Raw genomic sequence first — 18966 nt, forward strand, 5'->3', positions numbered from 1 at the left:
TCTTTTCATGGCTCGCACATTTGGTTTATTGTACGTCTTTTAACTCCGGGTTTGTTCATCGTTGTTTTTTTTGGTTGGTTTTGCCTATATGGGCATGTGCGGTTATTGTACACTATTATGAAATAAAAAGACACATGAAAAAAAAAAGAGCGTGGACTGGAAGTGACACAATGACAGCACCATGTTACATTCCTGCTTCTATTGGCTACAATCTAACACATTGTACTTGATAGGCGGGACATCTCTTATTCGTAGGGTGAAAGGATGAGGAAAATAAAGCACTTTTTGAGCATTAAACCATGTAAACATATCACAGCAGAGGCACAACAATTTGCATAATTGGGCCCCTTTAAGTTATTTTTCTGCATTTCTTTTAGAAAACACGAGCAACTGAACGGGCTGAAATCATGATGATTATTTCCACTGAGTGCCTCCAGAGTAGAATTATCTTTCCATCTGTTCCTGTGTTACTGCTGCTGCTGATATCATCTAAATGCATGAAAACATTGTATGACTCACAAGCTGTTCTGGCAAAACAGTGTTAACATTTATTTATAATACTCAGCCTCTAACGCTGTGTGCAAACAGCTAATGGAGGGATGCCCTATGGAGGATTTGTGCTAACTGATTTGTTTTTGGGATTTTTCCTTATACACCAAACGCATTGGAACACCTAAATGCTGATATTACAATGCTGAAAAACAGGGGGAAATGAAACTAAGCAGAAGAGGAACTCACTATGATGTGTTTCTCCTGTGTTGTAGGGTGTTTAATGTGCCTAGTATCATACATTCTAAGTCTTTCAGCAGCTATCGATGTTGGATCATCTGGCCAAGTTCAATAAAATCATTGCATCAGGGAAGAGCTTTAAGAGGGGATGGATGAGGGCAAGAAGGTGGAATGAGAAGACCGGGAAAAGGGCTTTCCGGTGAGAAAATCTCCAAGTTAATGAGGCTGAATATGCGCAGCAGGCAGTAAATTAACATTTGGTGCAACGCATTACCAGTCAATACCAACACACACACGTGGTCACGCTCTAATACCACCCTTATTAAAAAACAACATTCCTGACTCTTTAGACTTCCTATATTTTCCTACTTTTGATTGTGACAAATTGCTTGACTTGTCTCTATGATGCGTGACATTCATTTTAGACATTTTAAAGCTAGAATGAGGGTGAAAGAACATGTATAATTATTTCCTGGTTTTTGATTGGCCATCGGCCGAGCTGACACATTAGTTAGCGTCAATGACATGCCTTTTAATCATTTATAAATCCTGGGTATAAGCAGACATTTGACAGGCTTCTGAAAGGAGGACTACAGAATACGGACTCTCCGTTTAAGGTCTCTTCTTGTGTAATATGTGTTGTTCTTATCTGGGCAAGACACAAATCAAATTTTGACCTTGAATCGTCATTATTCAACTTTTTTTGCACCTGTTTGCTCCTCTTCTCTTATGTCCAGCTTCTTTTTCTTGTTCATCAGCAGATTGCTCAGTCCTGACTGTGCCAGCTGAGCAAACTAAAGGCTGACAGGACAGACTCGGTCAAAGTCAAAGTCAAAGTCCACTTTATTGTCAAAGATTCCACATGTGTTATACATACAGAAAATTGAAATACTATTCCTGGCAGTCCCACAGTGCAAATATAAAAGAACATGTAACATAAAAATAGCTCTAAACAGGATTTTCACATACTTCATTGTTACAGCTTCCACTCATGGCATGGCCTTACGAACATTCAGTATGATTACATTGACAGGAAACTACTGTCTTTTAATGTGTTTTACTAAACATAATGGCTTCATAAGTGAGCGCTACATGCTAGCCACGCAGAGATGGTTAGGGTGACCAACCACTGCATACAAACAACACAGGTTTGACACCAGAGGCTTGGATTGGCATCCTGGATCCATGTAAATCAGCTTTAGCAAGTACTGTATATTTACTAATATTAATCAAATGCAAGAAAGCTCTAGCAGAGAGGGTTGGATTATATAGGAAATGTCAAAAAGGTACAAGTTCTGCCATTTTTTCTTCATCAGTTTTCTCCTTTGAAATTCGATTTAAAGTCTAAACTAAGTAAAGATTATAGATTATTTATCTTCCTAGTCAACTGTATATATATCTTTTCTCTAATGCCAGTTTATTTTTATTTCTTCTTTGAATTTCTAATTATTTGCTATGCCTTGTATTGTATTATGCTGCTGCAACACTAACATTTCCCAGTTTGGGATTAATAAAGCCATTCTTATCTTATTTTAAGAGTCTCTGACCATACGTCTACATTATTGTATATCATTTCCAGGGTTTCCCACAGCGCTTTCCTGTTAAGGCGGCCGCCTTAACAACACGGGGTTGCCGCCTTGACTAACGTCACGTCTCCAGAAAAAAAAAAAAAAATTATATAGATATAGGCCTATAGCGATATTCGCCGTTTTACTCTTTCATGTTTTCTACCTTTCATTCCAAACCGTGACTGACAGTCTATCTTCTCTGCAGAACGCATTTTAAAATAAAAAACAAAAAACAAATAAAAGAAACGTTTTAAAATGTGGGGCTATGCCTCCAAATATGCCTCTGAATCGCGTGATGCGTCCGAACAGCGGCATCTAGTGGTATATGTCATTGTGCTATCATCGTTCATCCTTCAAAACCAGCATTTTTCGGAAAGACTACTATTTGGATAGCTGACAACCTGTCGAATCTACTATTTGGATGGCTGACAACCTGTCGTATCAAGGTAAGATTATTATTGAATTCTATACTAGTCTAATAATAGTCTGTCAACTGTTCACTAGTAGGCTACCTGGATAAGCGTAATGTTTTCTTATCAAGGCTAATTGTGTTTAACGTTTACACGTGGCTATATTATTATTGCCTAGCCTGCCTTTGACATTTGCACGTAATTTTCTCTCGCAATGTTCACAGCCAAATGGATCGAAAAACTCAGCCCAAAATCGCCGGCTTCTTCATGCGACGTAGCCGGCCGACTTCACCCTCTGCATCGTCTCTCTCCCCCCCCCCCCCCCCCCCCCCCCCCCCGGAGATGAGTACGTGCCCCCCCCCCACCCCCCCACCCCGTCACCACCTTGACTAACACATTTTCTAGGGGAAACCCTGATTTCGGAAATGTGAAAATGTACTTCAACGCATAAACACGTAAAAACAAGTGAACATCAACGACTAAAGAACCACTTTGAGTTCATATTAAATAAAAAACACTGCTCCTCTGCTTCTACCATTACAAATCAGGAGGAATACATGTGGTATGAACAAAACAAGACATATAATGAGACAAGATAAAGGAGGCTGACAAAAAGATAGAAGAGAGAGCTGGAGGAGAAGGTCAATCACGGGAGAGAAAGATGGCGGGAGGTAGAAAAAAAAGCCCCTGTGAAGAGCAGGGACACGGAAAGATAGCTGACGGAGCAGAGGGTTTAGGGCACGGCGGAGGAACAAACAGTCGCTTCCTTTTCCCTTCTTTCCACCTTAAGTTTAAAATTGAATTGCGATGAAGTATTTATACAACTGCAGCGTGCATTTTCCAACTCAATGCATCTGTACAGTAGACAACAGACAGGAGAGTTCAGCTCTGATGATTCTTTCTTTTCTACATACATGTCATGGGCATGATGATGAATTCACAACCAGAAACAACAGGAAGTTATACAATTACAGCGAGACAGAAAAGGAGTAGCAGAGGGATGACGAGGAGAAACCCAGTGTTCCCCGCCTGGCTGTCGGTGTGCTGATGTAAGCTCGCTCGGATCAGGAGGTGTCAAAGGATATCCGAGAATGAATGGCATCTGGTTCTGGCAGGGACACTTGGAACACTTTGATTTTAAGAGGTTTTTGTTATGTCCCTCAAAGATGAATAAAGATGTGAGAAACCCATCAGGATACTCTCCCTCTATGTCGTGGCCGCGCCCCTTTCTAGGTGGAAATATCGGAAAAACACCTTTTTCAAGCACCTTTCCCAGTTCCCTGAAATCAAACAATGGTTCCAGGTTTTTCAAATAAATATTAGTAAATGTGCTTTTTATGAATGATTTGTGAAGGTGATGTACACTCAGATATATGACTCACTCAGACTGGACTAGAGGATATGACTGTATCAAACCATACTACATTTCACAACTTGAAAACCATTACTGTTAGTAGAACGTTTTCCTCTTTCACCCAATCACTTAACAGGATGTGTGTGTGTGTGTGTGTGTGTGTGTGTGTGTGTGTGTGTGTGTGTGTGTGTGTGTGTGTGTGTGTGTGTGTGTGTCCACCAGCATAGATTAGTTGCTGAGTGATGGGACTAAAGAGAGAGAAGCCATTACATCTGACACCACCCAGCCATCCCAGTGACACACGACAGCTCCTTCATCGGGCAGATTAACAGCCATACATACCCACACATAGTTAAGACCAATTAAATTACCGACACACACACACATGGCTCAAAGGGTGAAAAAAAGGTGGCTTGTCAAAGAACACTTATAGGTTCCAGAGCAGCAATTAAAATGTTTCAATTGTATCTCACTTTTCAAATCCCCAACGTCATATAAACTGCTCCACTGTGACGTCATATGAATGGAAAAGTAATGATCTATCCTAAAAGACATGGGATGATCGTTTAGTGCCCCCCCGACAGAGCTCTGACTTGCACCCTTGCTTTGTACTGATTGCTTTGGTAGGAAGGCTAACAGAAAAGTCATATTTAGCCTCCAACAAATACATTAAAGAGTCGTATTAAAGAGCTTACAAAGAGAAGGACATTACTATTCTTATTACGATAATATATACTGATATTAATGCAAAATCATTCGTCATTAATTACAATATGCTGGTTTATAATGTCACGATACGTCACGAGTAGAACTGGATTCTACTTGTTGAATACACAAACATGGCTGAAGTGCCGATTTCGAACTCTGGTTGTCATTAGGCACAAAAAAAGCCATAACCATTGGTTAAAATAAGGCTGAAGCTGGGGGTATAACAATATGCATGATTACATTGGAAGACAAAATAGACTTAAAAGTAAATTAGTCTAAATCCACTGTAATCTGATACGGTATCGTCTCAAACTAAACTATAGAAGCCTCAAGGAGGTATTCTTTCTTGCAGGACAACTCTATTAGCTTGCTATGTTTTTGAACGGTTGTGTAGACATAGTTTTTATAATGTAATATGTCCATTAGTACAAAATGTTTAGGGCAGCAGAGCAGTGTTATGGAGTCGGGGCGTGCCTGAGAGCGGCTGCTTCAGTGCATTAGTTGGCTCCTGCAGGCCACATGATCCATGCAGACCTTGAGGAGCACTAATTCCATTACATAATGCCCCGCACACTGTCACTGTGTGTGAGTGTGTGTGTGTGTGTGTGTGCTCTTTGTGGGCATAGCAGTGTGCCAGTCCATATCACTTTCACTCTTCCTCTAATGATTATTGGGAAATAACAGCGCTCATAAACTGATCCCGCTAATGACCTGAGATGAGTTGACGGCATCATTAGCACGAGTGCTATATAGTCTATGTAGGTCAATTATGGGCTGTAACTCTCTATGTATTTGTGCCAAACCATATTGGTATGGGGGTCAACTGCCAAATGCTCACCAGAAAGAGTTTCAGCCGAAAAATGTAAGCCACACGCTGTTAGCTACATGTGCTAAGATAAGCACAAGTTGATAGCAACATTTCCAGTGTCCAAAATGCTACCTCCGTCCCCAGCAAGATTACAATAGCTGTCTGATTCATGTTTTTCTTGTCCATTGAGATTAGATATGAAACTCAACATCCACATTGATCTGCGGTCCAGTTGAGAGTAAGCTAAAGCAAGACCCTTTGTTTCCCCCAACTCCAACATTTCCTGTTTAGCAGGTGATCCGTGCAGCAAGTTGGATTTGTCATCGCATGCCCTCGTCCATCTCCTCATCCCTTCATCATCCCGCCACATGCAGTGTCACAGCTTAATCACCATGGTTGCATCAGTCACTTCAGACTGACGCCTGCTGACTGACCCCAGGGTCTAAATAAACTTTGCCAAAAAGATTTACAGCTTTTACCCGTACCTCTGTGTGCCAGGGCTTTACACCGGGTGGCCTTGCTAACAATAGTGATGGATGATCGGACTAACAGCTGGAGGCTGGCAGATGAGCTGTGACACTAAGGGACTCACGATTGCACATTCATCCAATGGGCCATCGGCACAATGACTGACCATGTCAACTGTAGCTGGTGTTGCAAAACAATGTATGTAGATTCAATGCATAAGTGGAAAATGTGTAGTGACACCAACCTAACCCAACAACATGATTTAGCCTTACATCTGACCTATGGGTTGATCAAAATCAGGCAGGTCCTACTCTCTAAACATGATTCCAAGGTAGGACTGTGAACTTGGACTTCTCTTCCCAGTATATAAAGGTCTTGACTTCAAAGTCTAAAGCTTGTGACTTGAGATATGATTCTCAGGTTACTTCTTTGTATTCAGTTTAAGTTTGAAAAATTGTTTAACATGGTGAAAGCGGGCATTACAAAAGTGTGTGTAACATTACCCAGTATGCAAGTGCACTGTACTGTTGAAATGGCGTTGTCCCAATTGGATGACTTCCCTATTTGTCATGCGAAGATAAATGTTGAGGGCTGATGTTGGCTATACGTTAAGTTTCAAAGTTCAGAACAAAATGACTTTTCAATGTTGATCAAAGGTGTCCGCCAAAGTATGCTTATCTAAAATCCCTCTGATCTCCAGATCAAAATATCGACTCCTAGATAAGCCCTCAAGAGAGGTCTGATAAATATCGACCGTGGCGCTTATATTCTGGAATTTCCCATGTTGTTTGAGCAGGTACGTATCCGGGGAAACATCAGATACAGTATCAGAGAGGTGCCGAGCCCACAGTAGTGATGTGTAGATAGATGGGTAGCTCCAGTCTCAGACGCAGTGTAATCCAAGGCTGGCAGGTAAATATAGCCTGTGGCGGCTTCAGCCTGGGTGAGTGCTGCTTCGCTCGGCTCGACCTTGGCTCATCCAGCGCCCCCCCCCCCCCCCCTTCCTCAAAGTGGATAAAAATGATTACACTACCTAGTGCCGTAGCCCACCAAAAACATGCCTATCTTGTAATTAACAAATCATACGAGCGTCACACAGATGCCTATCTATTTACTTATTAAGTCCATGTTTGTATAGTGTGTTTCTTTTTAAATGTTGTTTAAGAGTGTGTCAGGATGCATCCCTTGTCTTTTTATCTGCTAACCAAATCTACCTACGGGTACAAATAAATAACCTGAACCTGAATCTTTAAAAATGGTTTCAAGAATGGTTTCCATTTAAGAGCTTTCACCTCACACTTCGCAATCTCTCCTTATTAATAAATATATCTAAAATAAACCTTGAATGAGAATAGCTGATCCCCTTTAAATCTCAGCCCACATCAAGTTAGCCTTGGATGGTCTTGTTTACTTTTATCAGCCGGTGGCCAAAAAGACAAAGAAGCTTGGTTTGGGTTTAAAAAGTATAATAACACACAATGCTACACACAGCTAGAACATCACAGTAAGTCATTGTCACTATCTATATCATTCTCTCTAAAGACCCCACACTTGGCGACAAAATGCTGCCTGCACTGATTGCTAATGTCGCTCTCACCCTTGATAACAGTGATATGTATCGTTGTTTTCATATCGCGTTAATGGTATTAGCTCTTTAATCGAGTCGATAAATTGATCCAGATCGATGGATCTTTACAACACTTTTACATAGGATAACATGTAAGCCTAGCATTTTAGTAGGTTTCTGTGAATTTGATTGGACTTTTTCCATCCCTCCTAGTGGTACACAACGTACGAATAACAAAGAAGTACTGAAAGAATGAGCACAATATAAAAAATGTTTAGGAATATCTGTACCTTCATACAGGCTCATGCACAACTATCTGCACAAATACAGAGGTTCACCCAATGCAAAAAAAGGGACATATCAGATAGATAAGTCCTTTGGATTATGGGTCCTTAAGAACGCCACTCTATAACGGGAACGAATAAACAAACTCCACTTCCTCCCTCTTCCCAATCAAATACACAGTGAACCAAAGTATTTTTCCATGAACCCGTCTTTCGGAGAATCTGGGACAGCATACAATACCGTATTTAAACATGGTAGACTTGCAAACCATCTGAAATGGAGAGATACTTAGCTTCAATGGAAAAGGTCTCAAACACTCAAAGTCTTTAATCACGTCTGCTCTGTAAAGCCTAAACAGCTGTCCCATAGAAAATACATTCCTCTGGGCTTCTTGCATTTTTAAATTGTCCGACCTGAAGACAATCAACTCAAATCAAAGCGTTTTGAGTGGTCATAGAGTACTGCTTCTTTCAAAATGCTGTTTTGAATCATTTGGTTCGACTGCAAAAATGACAGATATATCAATTTGAATCAAAAGTGTAAAAAGGACATTTCCGATACGTATTTGGAATTGTAAACTTTCCATTTCCAAAGATAGGCATCACTAAGAAGTCCTTCTGTTGCTATTGTCCCATGAGTTGTTATGTGCAAGGACAAAAGTGGGCAGCGAGGCAAAGACAGAGGAAGAGAAATAGAACAGGGTTTTGGCTAACTAGGGTGGGGTATCCATAAAGTTACATAAAAGTGGATGAGATACTCTGAAGCCCTGCTACTTCGCTCACACGTACACAACATGTGTTCACTAAAAAGCCCCCACAATCCATTAGACAATCTTTGAATCCATTGCAAAAAGTGCAGAGCTGGAGGAAACGGGACTGAGGTACTACAGTAAAAGGTTTCATGTCCTAGATTAGCCCATCCCAGAGAACCCAAAAAAACCTCTTGAAGATGACCAAACAAGTCCTGTTCTTCTTTCATTCACATTATTACATCTTATTATATGTTATCACGGTTTAATCTCAGCCATACTATTATTTGCCCTATTTCCCTATGGAAATCTGATGCACTAATGAGGTTTCACTCATAGTAGAAATGTCAAAGATTGAGGTAGCATCTTCCTCTTTTCCCTGAACTAACCATCTGATGTTGCCAACCGCCGTTCATATCACCTGTCGCTAATTGTTGTTAAGTCTGTGAGTAACTTGATCATAGGGCAAAATGAAATTAGTTTGTGGTCTGGTGTAATTTACGAGGAAAGAAGCATCACTCTGTGTCACTATAATGCAACCCCATGTGGTTTTGAAGTCCTGACAACTCCCAGAGTGTGTCATTTCTCTCTAGCTGATAGATCACATTGATTTCAGAAGCTTCATTCCTTATTAAACCACCTAGATTATTGCTAATCAAATTATTCTTTTGTAGAAAAAAGCATTCCTAATCTAAACTCTGGTAAACGTAACTTGCATTCTGCCTTATCAGCACTACATGTTTAGGACTCAGATCGAGTTCCAAGGCCAATAAAACTTGATGGGGACAACCCTAATTCATGGCAACATAAATCAATAGCAGGTATTGGAGTGTTGTGACTAGTGACTGGAAAACCTACACCAGATCAATTATGTTTTGTCACAAAGCGATCTGCTCACAAGAATATGTAGTTATCTTGTCATTTCCAATAAGGTCTGACCACAGGGTTAACCATACTCAGAATGCCTATGCTAACGAAAATGTAATTTAACTATATAACTCAGTGTCCTTACCTTCAATTATGTTCTTTATAGGTGTGTTACTTCATTTTCCACATGAGTGAGAAAAGACGAGAAAGATTGATGATCTACACAAAGGTTGATGATCTATCTGAAACCAATGACTCGGCAGAGCTCTCGGAGAGCCCCTGCACTTTCTTTGCAGATTCTCTAACTACATTACTGTCCAGTCCATCCAGAGTTATGAGAGGATCTCTGTTGGCACTGTAGTAGATGACCTTTGTGCAAGGGAAGGAGTAGGGAAGAGCGATGCCATGCTGCCGAGTTTGATTTACATCGAATGGAGCTAATTAACAACCCCAGAACATTAAGACCTGCTTGAGCCTCTCGGTCTCTTTGACTCGCTTCCTGACTGGCTCTGGGTTCATAGCAACAATCAGCTGAAAGAAATAAAAGACAGACGTGGAGAGAGATACAGAGAGGGGTTGAGTGGTTGATGATTGAGGTGAGAGTGATGGAGAAAGGCCAGAGAGGCAGTGAAGCAGAAATGGGTTTATTTATTCCTTCAAACTCTTACTTATGTGCCTTAAGCTGTGATGTCCTGTCCACAACGATGCGATAACACTGATGTTCCTCAAAGCTTTTCTTCCACTTCTCATTGGGTATAAAACTGATATTTGAAATGGAAATTGGAAATCAAATAATAACTTTAGGAACAAAGAAGGAGCATGTTTATGTTGCCTCTTACATGGCCTTTGTTTTTGTTTATGGGTTTTGCATATTTATTTTTTCAACAACAGTGAAGCTAAAGCAGCTCTTAACAAAGGAGCCAGTTGAACCAAATAGCCATTAAGGAAATCTTAAACATCCTTGATTGATTGAAGTCAATAGGTAGCGGACTTTAAGTGGATGGCTAGCTAAGTGCGGTGACTTAAAGTAAGTGCTAAAACTGCCCTTCAAAAATCAAACTGTACTGACTGAGGAGACAAATAACACTTAAAGTTATTTTTCTATCCTATACAATCATTTAAAAATAGCAGGTCTCATTGGATTTAAAAGAACAAGTGTATCCTGATAAAGTAATCATAATCAAAATTCCTGTTTCCGGCTACTCTGGTACTAAAATCCAGTATTTGCATTCAGTAGCCTTTCTTATTGCCCACAATTCATTGATACAAACAGCATTTTATAAAAAGGAAACAGCTCATTTCTGTCACTTTAAAATATATATCCTCAGACAAAATACCTTTTCATACCGCCCAACCACATGAGCGATAGACTTTATGTGTAAAGTCTATCGCTCATTAATGGTTGGGTTGTTTTTTGGTACACAAGCATTCTTTTAATAGCTTGTTATAAGGTAAATTCAAAATGAACAACAGTCACACAAGTATCCCCTAACTGTCTGATTTGAAATATTGCATGGTTAACTATATCCTGGTAGCCCCCGCCCAGTATCCCAATGCAGAGCCAGTGTGGTTATTATGTCTTTTTTTCCTCCATTCTTAATGCATAACACACACCTCACACATCACAGAGTGAGGATAAAAAAAGCTGTCTATTATCTGCTGCCACCAACTCCACGTCAATATGTGCACACAGAAATAATGCAGGAGGAACGGAGTGTAATTGAGAGCTGACATTTCATTGAACACACTCTGTAAACGGCAGACTGCTGTAAATTCAGGGATACAATTCATAAAAGTTGTTTCTTAATCCAGTCAACAAGTGCCTATCGTGATGTATCAGTTCAGTGCCGCCAAGCATGAATTCGGCACCACAACCCCAATCTGATCCATACCTAAAGGCAGCACCAGAGTGTGAGAGTGCAGAAGAGAGAGGTGAGGCAGACGGCTGAATGAGAGACCTACAGGATGTGCTCTGTGCACGCCTGCTTTGTGACAACACGTTTCAATATTAATCCTCCTTCCAACAAATAGAAAAGCATCATGAGCATAGAATTAAACACAACATCTAGCACAAACATGCACCCCAAAAGAAATACAAATGTGTTGCATCTATTATGAGGGGTGTACCTCCATCTTCCCCCTCCATTTTACATTTTCCCCAATGAAAGAAATCTGTAAAACGAGGGAAGACACCAAATCTAACTCAGCTTAGTGTGACAAGAGTGGAGCGTGCACAGCATGTCAATCGTGACAGGATTATATGCATTCAAACGCATGTAAGCGCAGTACACTGAACTTGCATTGCATTAATATGAATGAGCTGCACCCATGTAAGACTGAGATCCCCCCCCAAAAAAAGCATCTGAAGGAAAACTGACATCACCTGTTATCTAACCCACAGCCGATATGGGTCCCAATCATCATTAGCCTCATTTTTCTTCCCCTGTAGCTAAATATCTGACAGAGCAGGCACAACCTGTACCAGAGCATATGTGCTTGACTGGTTACCCTACACACCTACACATACACACACACACACACACAACACACACAGACACACACACACACACACACACACACACACACACACACACACACACACACACACACACACACACCAGCTGAGGCCACAGGACCAACTGTGTAATTATACATGTGTAATTGCATCTTCACTAATGATGCACAAATGATGCAGTGAGCCCTGGAGAGATAAGAGAAAGGCAGGTAGAGGGGGGCGGGGGGTAGATGGATGTAAGGAACACCGTCACCCCCCCTGTGGCAGAAACAGCCAGCCGTACCTTGCGCCTGCGGTCCCTGGAGCGGTTCCTCTTTTTTATCTTCTCCTCCTCCTTCTCCCGCTGCTCCTGGGCGGCGGCCTCTGCGAGGTCCTTGGTCTTACGGAGCTGCTTGGCGGCTTGCGCCATGGTGCCGCTGCTACTGCCGCTTCTGCTGCTGCTGCTGCTACTGCTCTAGTCGGCGTCGCTCCAGCCCTCCTCCAGTCGTCCCGGTTTCCTCTTCCTGTGTCCCTCAGTCCCCAGAACACCGTCACTCACTATCTCCTCTCTGGTGGCCACCACGACATGTGTGCGAATAAGGCGGGCAGTGAGGGCGTCTGTGTCCCGATAGCGGCGTGTGTGTGTGTGTGTGTGTGTGTGTGTGTGTGGATGATGCTACGGCAGCCACAAGACAGCCTCCAGCAGCCACAAAGAAAGATGCTACAGCTAGTGGTACTGATGCTGCTGCCTGCGCCGCGGATGCTACTCATCCAGTCAGCTTGCACTGCGCTGAATTGCCTCCCCTCCCCCTTTCCTTCTCTCCTACCTTCTCTCCTCTCTCCTCCCTCTCTCCCCCTGCTTGCACAGACCAGTCACGCAGACCACGGTGGGGATCCTGCTGCAGAGCTCCCTCTTTTTCTCTTTCAAATGTCCACCTCTTCCTGCTGCTCTAGCTCTTTCTCCAGTTTCCTTCTCGCTCAACGCTTCTCTTCCACAATAGCTGTTGCTGCGTCTTGCATAAGTGGGGTACAAAGAATGAAGGAGCCAAAGCTGAGCAATGCCTTCAAATTATATATTTTTACACGTTTCCCTTACCGTGCCTTTTCCATGGCACCTCCCACCTGGAACCAGATGGAGAAAAGAAGAGCATTAAGAGAGATGAAAGCGTGTTAAACAGAATTTGATGTTTTATTTAATATACAGTATCTGAGTGTTTGGTTTTCTGCAGCATTGATGTTTGCACAGATTGGACACTTTTTGACAATTAAAGGTTAGGGTAAGGTGGCAAGGAAACAAGGTGCCATACATTAACGTCTACACTAGCTAAGTTTCCTCATATTTAGTCTCAGAAGCAGACAGAGGCAAAGACATGAACAACATGAATGCTTCATAAAAACTGCATGTCCTCTCCCTCCCCTTTTTGTTCCCCCACTTTCCCTCTTCCCATCACAAGGGGAGGTCATGCACCGCTCTTTGATGTCGCAATTCAGTAGCAGATGAGTAAACAACAGCATGAACAATATGTTTTGAAGGCAGAAGACTACGACTAGTTTATATTTTGATGTCCATAAGACATTTCTGTGATCTTATCTCTTATTTCTGCAAAAACCATAACTCAAAATTATTTCAATTCATCTTTAAAATGACTTAGTGTTCAACAGAAAAAGACCACTGCGAAATAAAATATATATTTGTCACTCCTCTTTTGACTTTTTCTTGTTATCCTGATCATTTCAATTTCAATGTACTGACTTTAAAATATATTTTGTCAGGTTGTGTCTGATAACACACACCAGACAATCAGTATGAAAATAGTGCACGACTCCTCTCTTCCTTTTCATTATAACAGTAATAACTTCTCGCCATTACAACATAATCTTTCTGCAGAATGATATTGCAATGTAACATGCAGCAAAACCTTCAACAAAGCCAGCATGTGATATAGATGCCATCTATTCACAGCTGAACCCCAGAGCCATTCCCTAATTTCTAGCCAAAATGCATGACATGTAAATCAATACTGTGGGAATATGTGAACATTCAAAATTGGATATTCCTCAAACAATCTTGAGGACATTTTGCCAAACAACGTAACCCTTACTTCTAGTGTTTCTGTGCCTATGTACAATTCTGTGTTTGTAGTGGTTTAAGGTTTCACTGTGCAGTCACTTGAGTGGCAGGTTTATTTTCTTGTGCATGATGCTAATGGATATTTTAAGCTGGAGGTAGTTTCAACAAAATAAATGCTATAGCCTCCGAAGCACTCTAGGTTTGAGCTAAGAGGACTGGTGGAAGAGCCAACAATGTAACCAGAGGGATTGTTTCAAATCCCACATAAAAATGACCCTCCAGGAGATGCATGCATACATTCAAGGTTATATGCACATCATACAGACTACATAGGCAAAGGGTTTCAGTGCACAAGATTGATGCCACCATCAGCCGGGATGATTGTTAAATCAACTGGTCTTTGGAAGCCATATTTTTTTGTATGACCTGTCACTTAGACACTTAAATGAATAAACTATAATAAAAGGATCAGTTCAGTGTACAGTATGGACATCTATGTGCATCCATTATCATTGTGCCACCTTTTGAGAGAATAGAGGTCATGCTGTTGTTTTCTACATGCTGTATTACTATAATGAGAATGTCACAACTACACAACCTAACCTGAAGCCCCCCAAACTTAATTTTTTAGGTCTGCTTTGATACCAACAAACTAGGATAAAGTTACCCGGTAGCTAACTACCAACTAATGTCATCGGACTGATTATTTGTTTGTATGAGGGATTTAACCATCTTTGGCTATCATGTTGTATCATTACTATACATGTTTTTAAAAACTCCATACGAGAAGTATATTATTGAAGCAGGACTGGGGCTACATGTTCTTGAGCCATGAAATAACCGTGCTCAAAACGCTGGTAGCAATTAGCGTGCTCTCCTACGCAGCTATCTTCCGATGCTAAATTGCTAATTGAACAAGCTAGTGCAGACCACGGTCATTGCTAATAACTTGCTAGCAACTCAAGCTATTGCTAGCTAGCTAGCTTGGCTTAACGTGTTTGGCTAACATAAGAAGGCATGACGGGGTAAGTTACGCTTGACTTTATAGGTCTAGCAAACAAACACTATTAACAACATTTCATCACTGTTTTGGTGGTAATAAAGTTTAGTGGTATTTTCAAGGTAGCTAGCTAAAACATTAAGGGGACGAAAGCCAACGTCTTTAAGCTATTTCACGTTGTATAACTTGCTAACTTCCCTGTAGATAACGGATTAACAGTGATAACTAATTAATGAATAACTTGCTTACCATAATATCGGTCCATACTTTGGATCGTTTGATTATGTAACTCAAATCATTTAAAAATTATTCTGAGCCCGACGATTCTGTGTGATTCATTAGAAATGATAGACCGCAGTCACATACCTGTGAAGGTGTGGTGGTTCTGTAGCTGCCAGAGAGAAGACCAGAATGGTGGCCAGTCAGAACCATTATGATGACTATTGATAATTATGGTGTTATTATAATATAAATATAATATAATTGAAAATATGTTGTTACCATATTATCCAACCAATCTAGATATTTCGTCAGATTGTAATATTTACTATAAAACATACTGTTTGTAGGCTCATATTGTCAACAGCTAAACACACATTTAGACATTTACTTTAACAATGTATATATTGATTTACTAAATTATGAGATATTGAAGTGGTAAACCTAGGAAATTGTCTGAAGAAATCTTTGGAGAAGAATAATGTACACTTTCTTATAATTTCTAAATGTATGATACTGTATTCAGCCCTATATTATATTTGTATTATAATTATTATGTATTTATTTATTAAAAATCACGACTTTGAGTTGAGTGGATGTCTGAAATGTTTATTCATTATTTAAATAAAGATTTCTTTTTAAATGACGAGTTAGAGCAGATGGTGCTGCGATCTAAAATTGATGAAAGCAATGACGATAGCTGGTTCTGGGTCAGATCTGATTCCACCTGCTCCTCAGCCAGATTGTGGCTTGTTACATATGGAAAACGATGAAGCAGCAAAAATGAGTATTACAAAAATATTTTTGAACATTTGGTCATACTATTTGTATTTTGAAATACTGTAGCCTACACCTTCATGGATTGACATAGGCTAATTAGGTTTATCTCAAAATATACATGCTCTAGTGCTGTACTCCGCTCCTACTCAACTGCAGGTAAGTGGAACATTTGTCAAAAGGATCATCTTTTAGTCGTTAAAAATGTCTTCTGTGTCAGCCACTCTAATATCGTTAGGCAGAGTGTTACATATTTTATAAGCCAAATAGATAAAGGCACTACCATTTTTTTTCCCTGAGTGCTTTTTGGAATATTTAGCTTGCTATAGAGGACTCACTAAGTTGTAGCGTGACAATGACTATTAACATTATGTAAAATGATTGGGCAGTACTGTGGTAGTAAATGATGTAGTATCCTCACTCTCTAATTTGATTTGCAACAGGGAAGTTGTGGAACAGCAAACTACATGTATAGCATGGAAGTGTAATATGTATTGCCAGGCTGACACACTCTCCATTCCTGAATAGATTACACTGCCTGTAGCGGATGGTGATTCATGATCCTATGGTGTGGAGATTTACAAACATCCCTGCCATTTAAAGCCTCAAACTGCACTGCAACATTGAGTTTCTCATGGCCACTGTGTTATGGCACCATCAGGTGGTAGCTGGTTGTTATTGCTACTTATGGACATTTGTCTGTCCCTTGCTACAGACAGTATTGCGTTTTGATTGTTGGAGGTGTTTCCCTTTTGTGTTTTGCTTTTGCTAATCCTATTTTTAATTTTACAAATATTGAGAGACTATTGTGTTGGTACTTATGTTCCTTAATACATTGTGATTCCAACATGCAATTGTTCTTAATCGTCAGTCATGCTTTTGATTATGTGTATCCTTTCCAAGAACCAGCACCTTATCGTGGTGGAGAGGTTTGTGTACACCGATGAACCTGGGGGCTGTGTTGTCTGGAACCTTGTGTTCCTGGTAGGGTCTCCCATGGCAAATTGGTCTCAGGTAAGGGGCCAGACTAAGATTGGTTCAAAAAGACCTCGTGAAAAACACACTTGGAAGCGAGGATACCCGGCCTGGAGGAAGCCCGGGGTCCCCTTCTGGAGCCAGGCCCAGAAGGAGGACTCGTCAGCGAGCCTCTGGTGGCCGGGCTTGCCACGGAGCACGGCCGGGCACAGCCCGAATAAGCAACGTGGGCAACACCTCCGCTTCTCCGTCCCGCGGGCCCACCACCTACGGGAAACAACGATGGGGTCGGGTGCGCTGCCAGAAGGGTGGCAGTGAAAGCAGAGGGTCTCGACGGACTAGACTCAGGCGACAGAAGCTGGCTTTGGGGACGTGGAATGTCACCTCTCTGGGGGGGAAGGAGCCGGAGCTTGTGCGGGAGGTGGAGCGTTACCAGTTGGATCTGGTGGGGCTCACCTCTACGCACAGCGTCGGCTCTGGAACCTTACTTCTGGATAGGGGTTGGACTCTATTCTTCTCCGGAGTTGCCCAAGGTGTGAGGCGCCAAGCGGGTGTGGGGATACTCACAAGCCCCCGGTTGAGTGCCGCTTTGTTGGAGTTTACCCCAGTGGACGAGAGGGTCGCCTCCCTACGCCTGCGGGTCATGGGGGGGAAAACTCTGACTGTTGTGTGTGCCTATGCACCAAACAGCAGTTCAGAGTATTCAGCCTTCTTGGAGACTCTGAAAGAAGTCCTGTATGGGGCTCCTGAAGGGGACTCCTTAGTCTTTTTGGGAGACTTCAACGCACACGTGGGCAATGATGGAGACACTTGGAGGGGCGTGATTGGGAGGAACGGCCCCCCTGATCTGAACCGGAGTGGTGGTTTGTTACTGGACTTCTGTGCTAGTCATGGATTGGCCATAACAAACACCATGTTCGAACATAAGGATGCTCATAAGTGTACGTGGTACCAGAGCACCCTAGGCAGAAGGTCCATGATCGATTTTGTTATCGTATCATCGGACCTGAGGCCGCATGTTTTGGACACTCAGGTGAAGAGAGGGGCGGAGTTGTCAACTGATCACCATCTGGTGGTGAGTTGGGTCGAGTGGCGGGGGAAGCCTCTGGACAGACCTGGTAAGCCCAAACGTGTAGTGTGGGTGAACTGGGAACTTCTGGAGGAGTCCCATGTCCAGGAGGCCTTCAAATCACACCTCCGGCAGAGCTTTTCAGGCATCCCTGTGGAGGCTGGGGACATTGAACCAGAGTGGGCAGTGTTCAAAGCCTCCATTGCCGAAGCTGCGGCGGGGAGCTGTGGTCTCAAGGTTTTAGGTGCCTCAAGGGGCGGTAACCCTCGAACCTCCTGGTGGACACCGGTGGTCAGGGAAGCCGTCCGACTGAAGAAGGACACCTTCCGGGATATGTTACCCCTGGGTACTCCTGACGCAGTTGCAAGGCATCGACGGGCCCGAAGGGCAGCAGCCTCAGCCGTGGCCGAGGCAAAGCAGCGAGTGTGGGAGAAGTTCGGAAAAGCCATGGAGAAGGACTTTCGGTCGGCACCAAAGTTGTTCTGGAAAACCATCCGACACCTCAGGGGGGGGAAGCAGGGAACCATCCAAGCTGTGTACAGTAAGGATGGGACGCTGTTGACCTCAACTGATAGTGTGTTAGGGCGGTGGAAGGAACACTTTGAGGAACTCCTGAATCCGACAACTCCGCCCTCTATGTTAGAGGCAGAGCTGGAGTATGAAGGAGGATCAATTCCAATTTCACGGGGGGAAGTCACTGAGGTAGGTAAACAGCTCCACAGTGGCAAAGCCCCGGGGTGGTGGTTCCTCTTTTTAAAAAGGGGGATCAGAGGGTGTGTGCCAATTACAGAGCCATCACATTACTCAGCCTCCCCGGGAAAGTTTACTCTAAGGTGCTGGAAAGGAGGG

At 42.2% G+C, this 18966-nt stretch overlaps 1 protein-coding gene across 1 annotated transcript in view; it reads right to left on the reverse strand.

The window, feature by feature from the left end:
- The window catches only part of LOC134868910 (ankyrin-1-like), a 79027-nt gene extending 66388 nt beyond the window's left edge, over positions 1–12639 (reverse strand). Inside the window, exon 1 of the mRNA XM_063890302.1 lies at positions 12311–12639. Coding sequence (XP_063746372.1) covers positions 12311–12436 — 126 coding nt within the window. The 5' untranslated portion in view covers positions 12437–12639. The remainder of the gene's footprint in view (positions 1–12310) is intronic.
- Between the last annotated feature and the right edge of the window lie 6327 nt (positions 12640–18966).

Source organism: Eleginops maclovinus, chromosome 8 (genome assembly GCF_036324505.1).
Source record: "Eleginops maclovinus isolate JMC-PN-2008 ecotype Puerto Natales chromosome 8, JC_Emac_rtc_rv5, whole genome shotgun sequence".
NCBI lineage: Eukaryota > Metazoa > Chordata > Actinopteri > Perciformes > Eleginopidae > Eleginops > Eleginops maclovinus.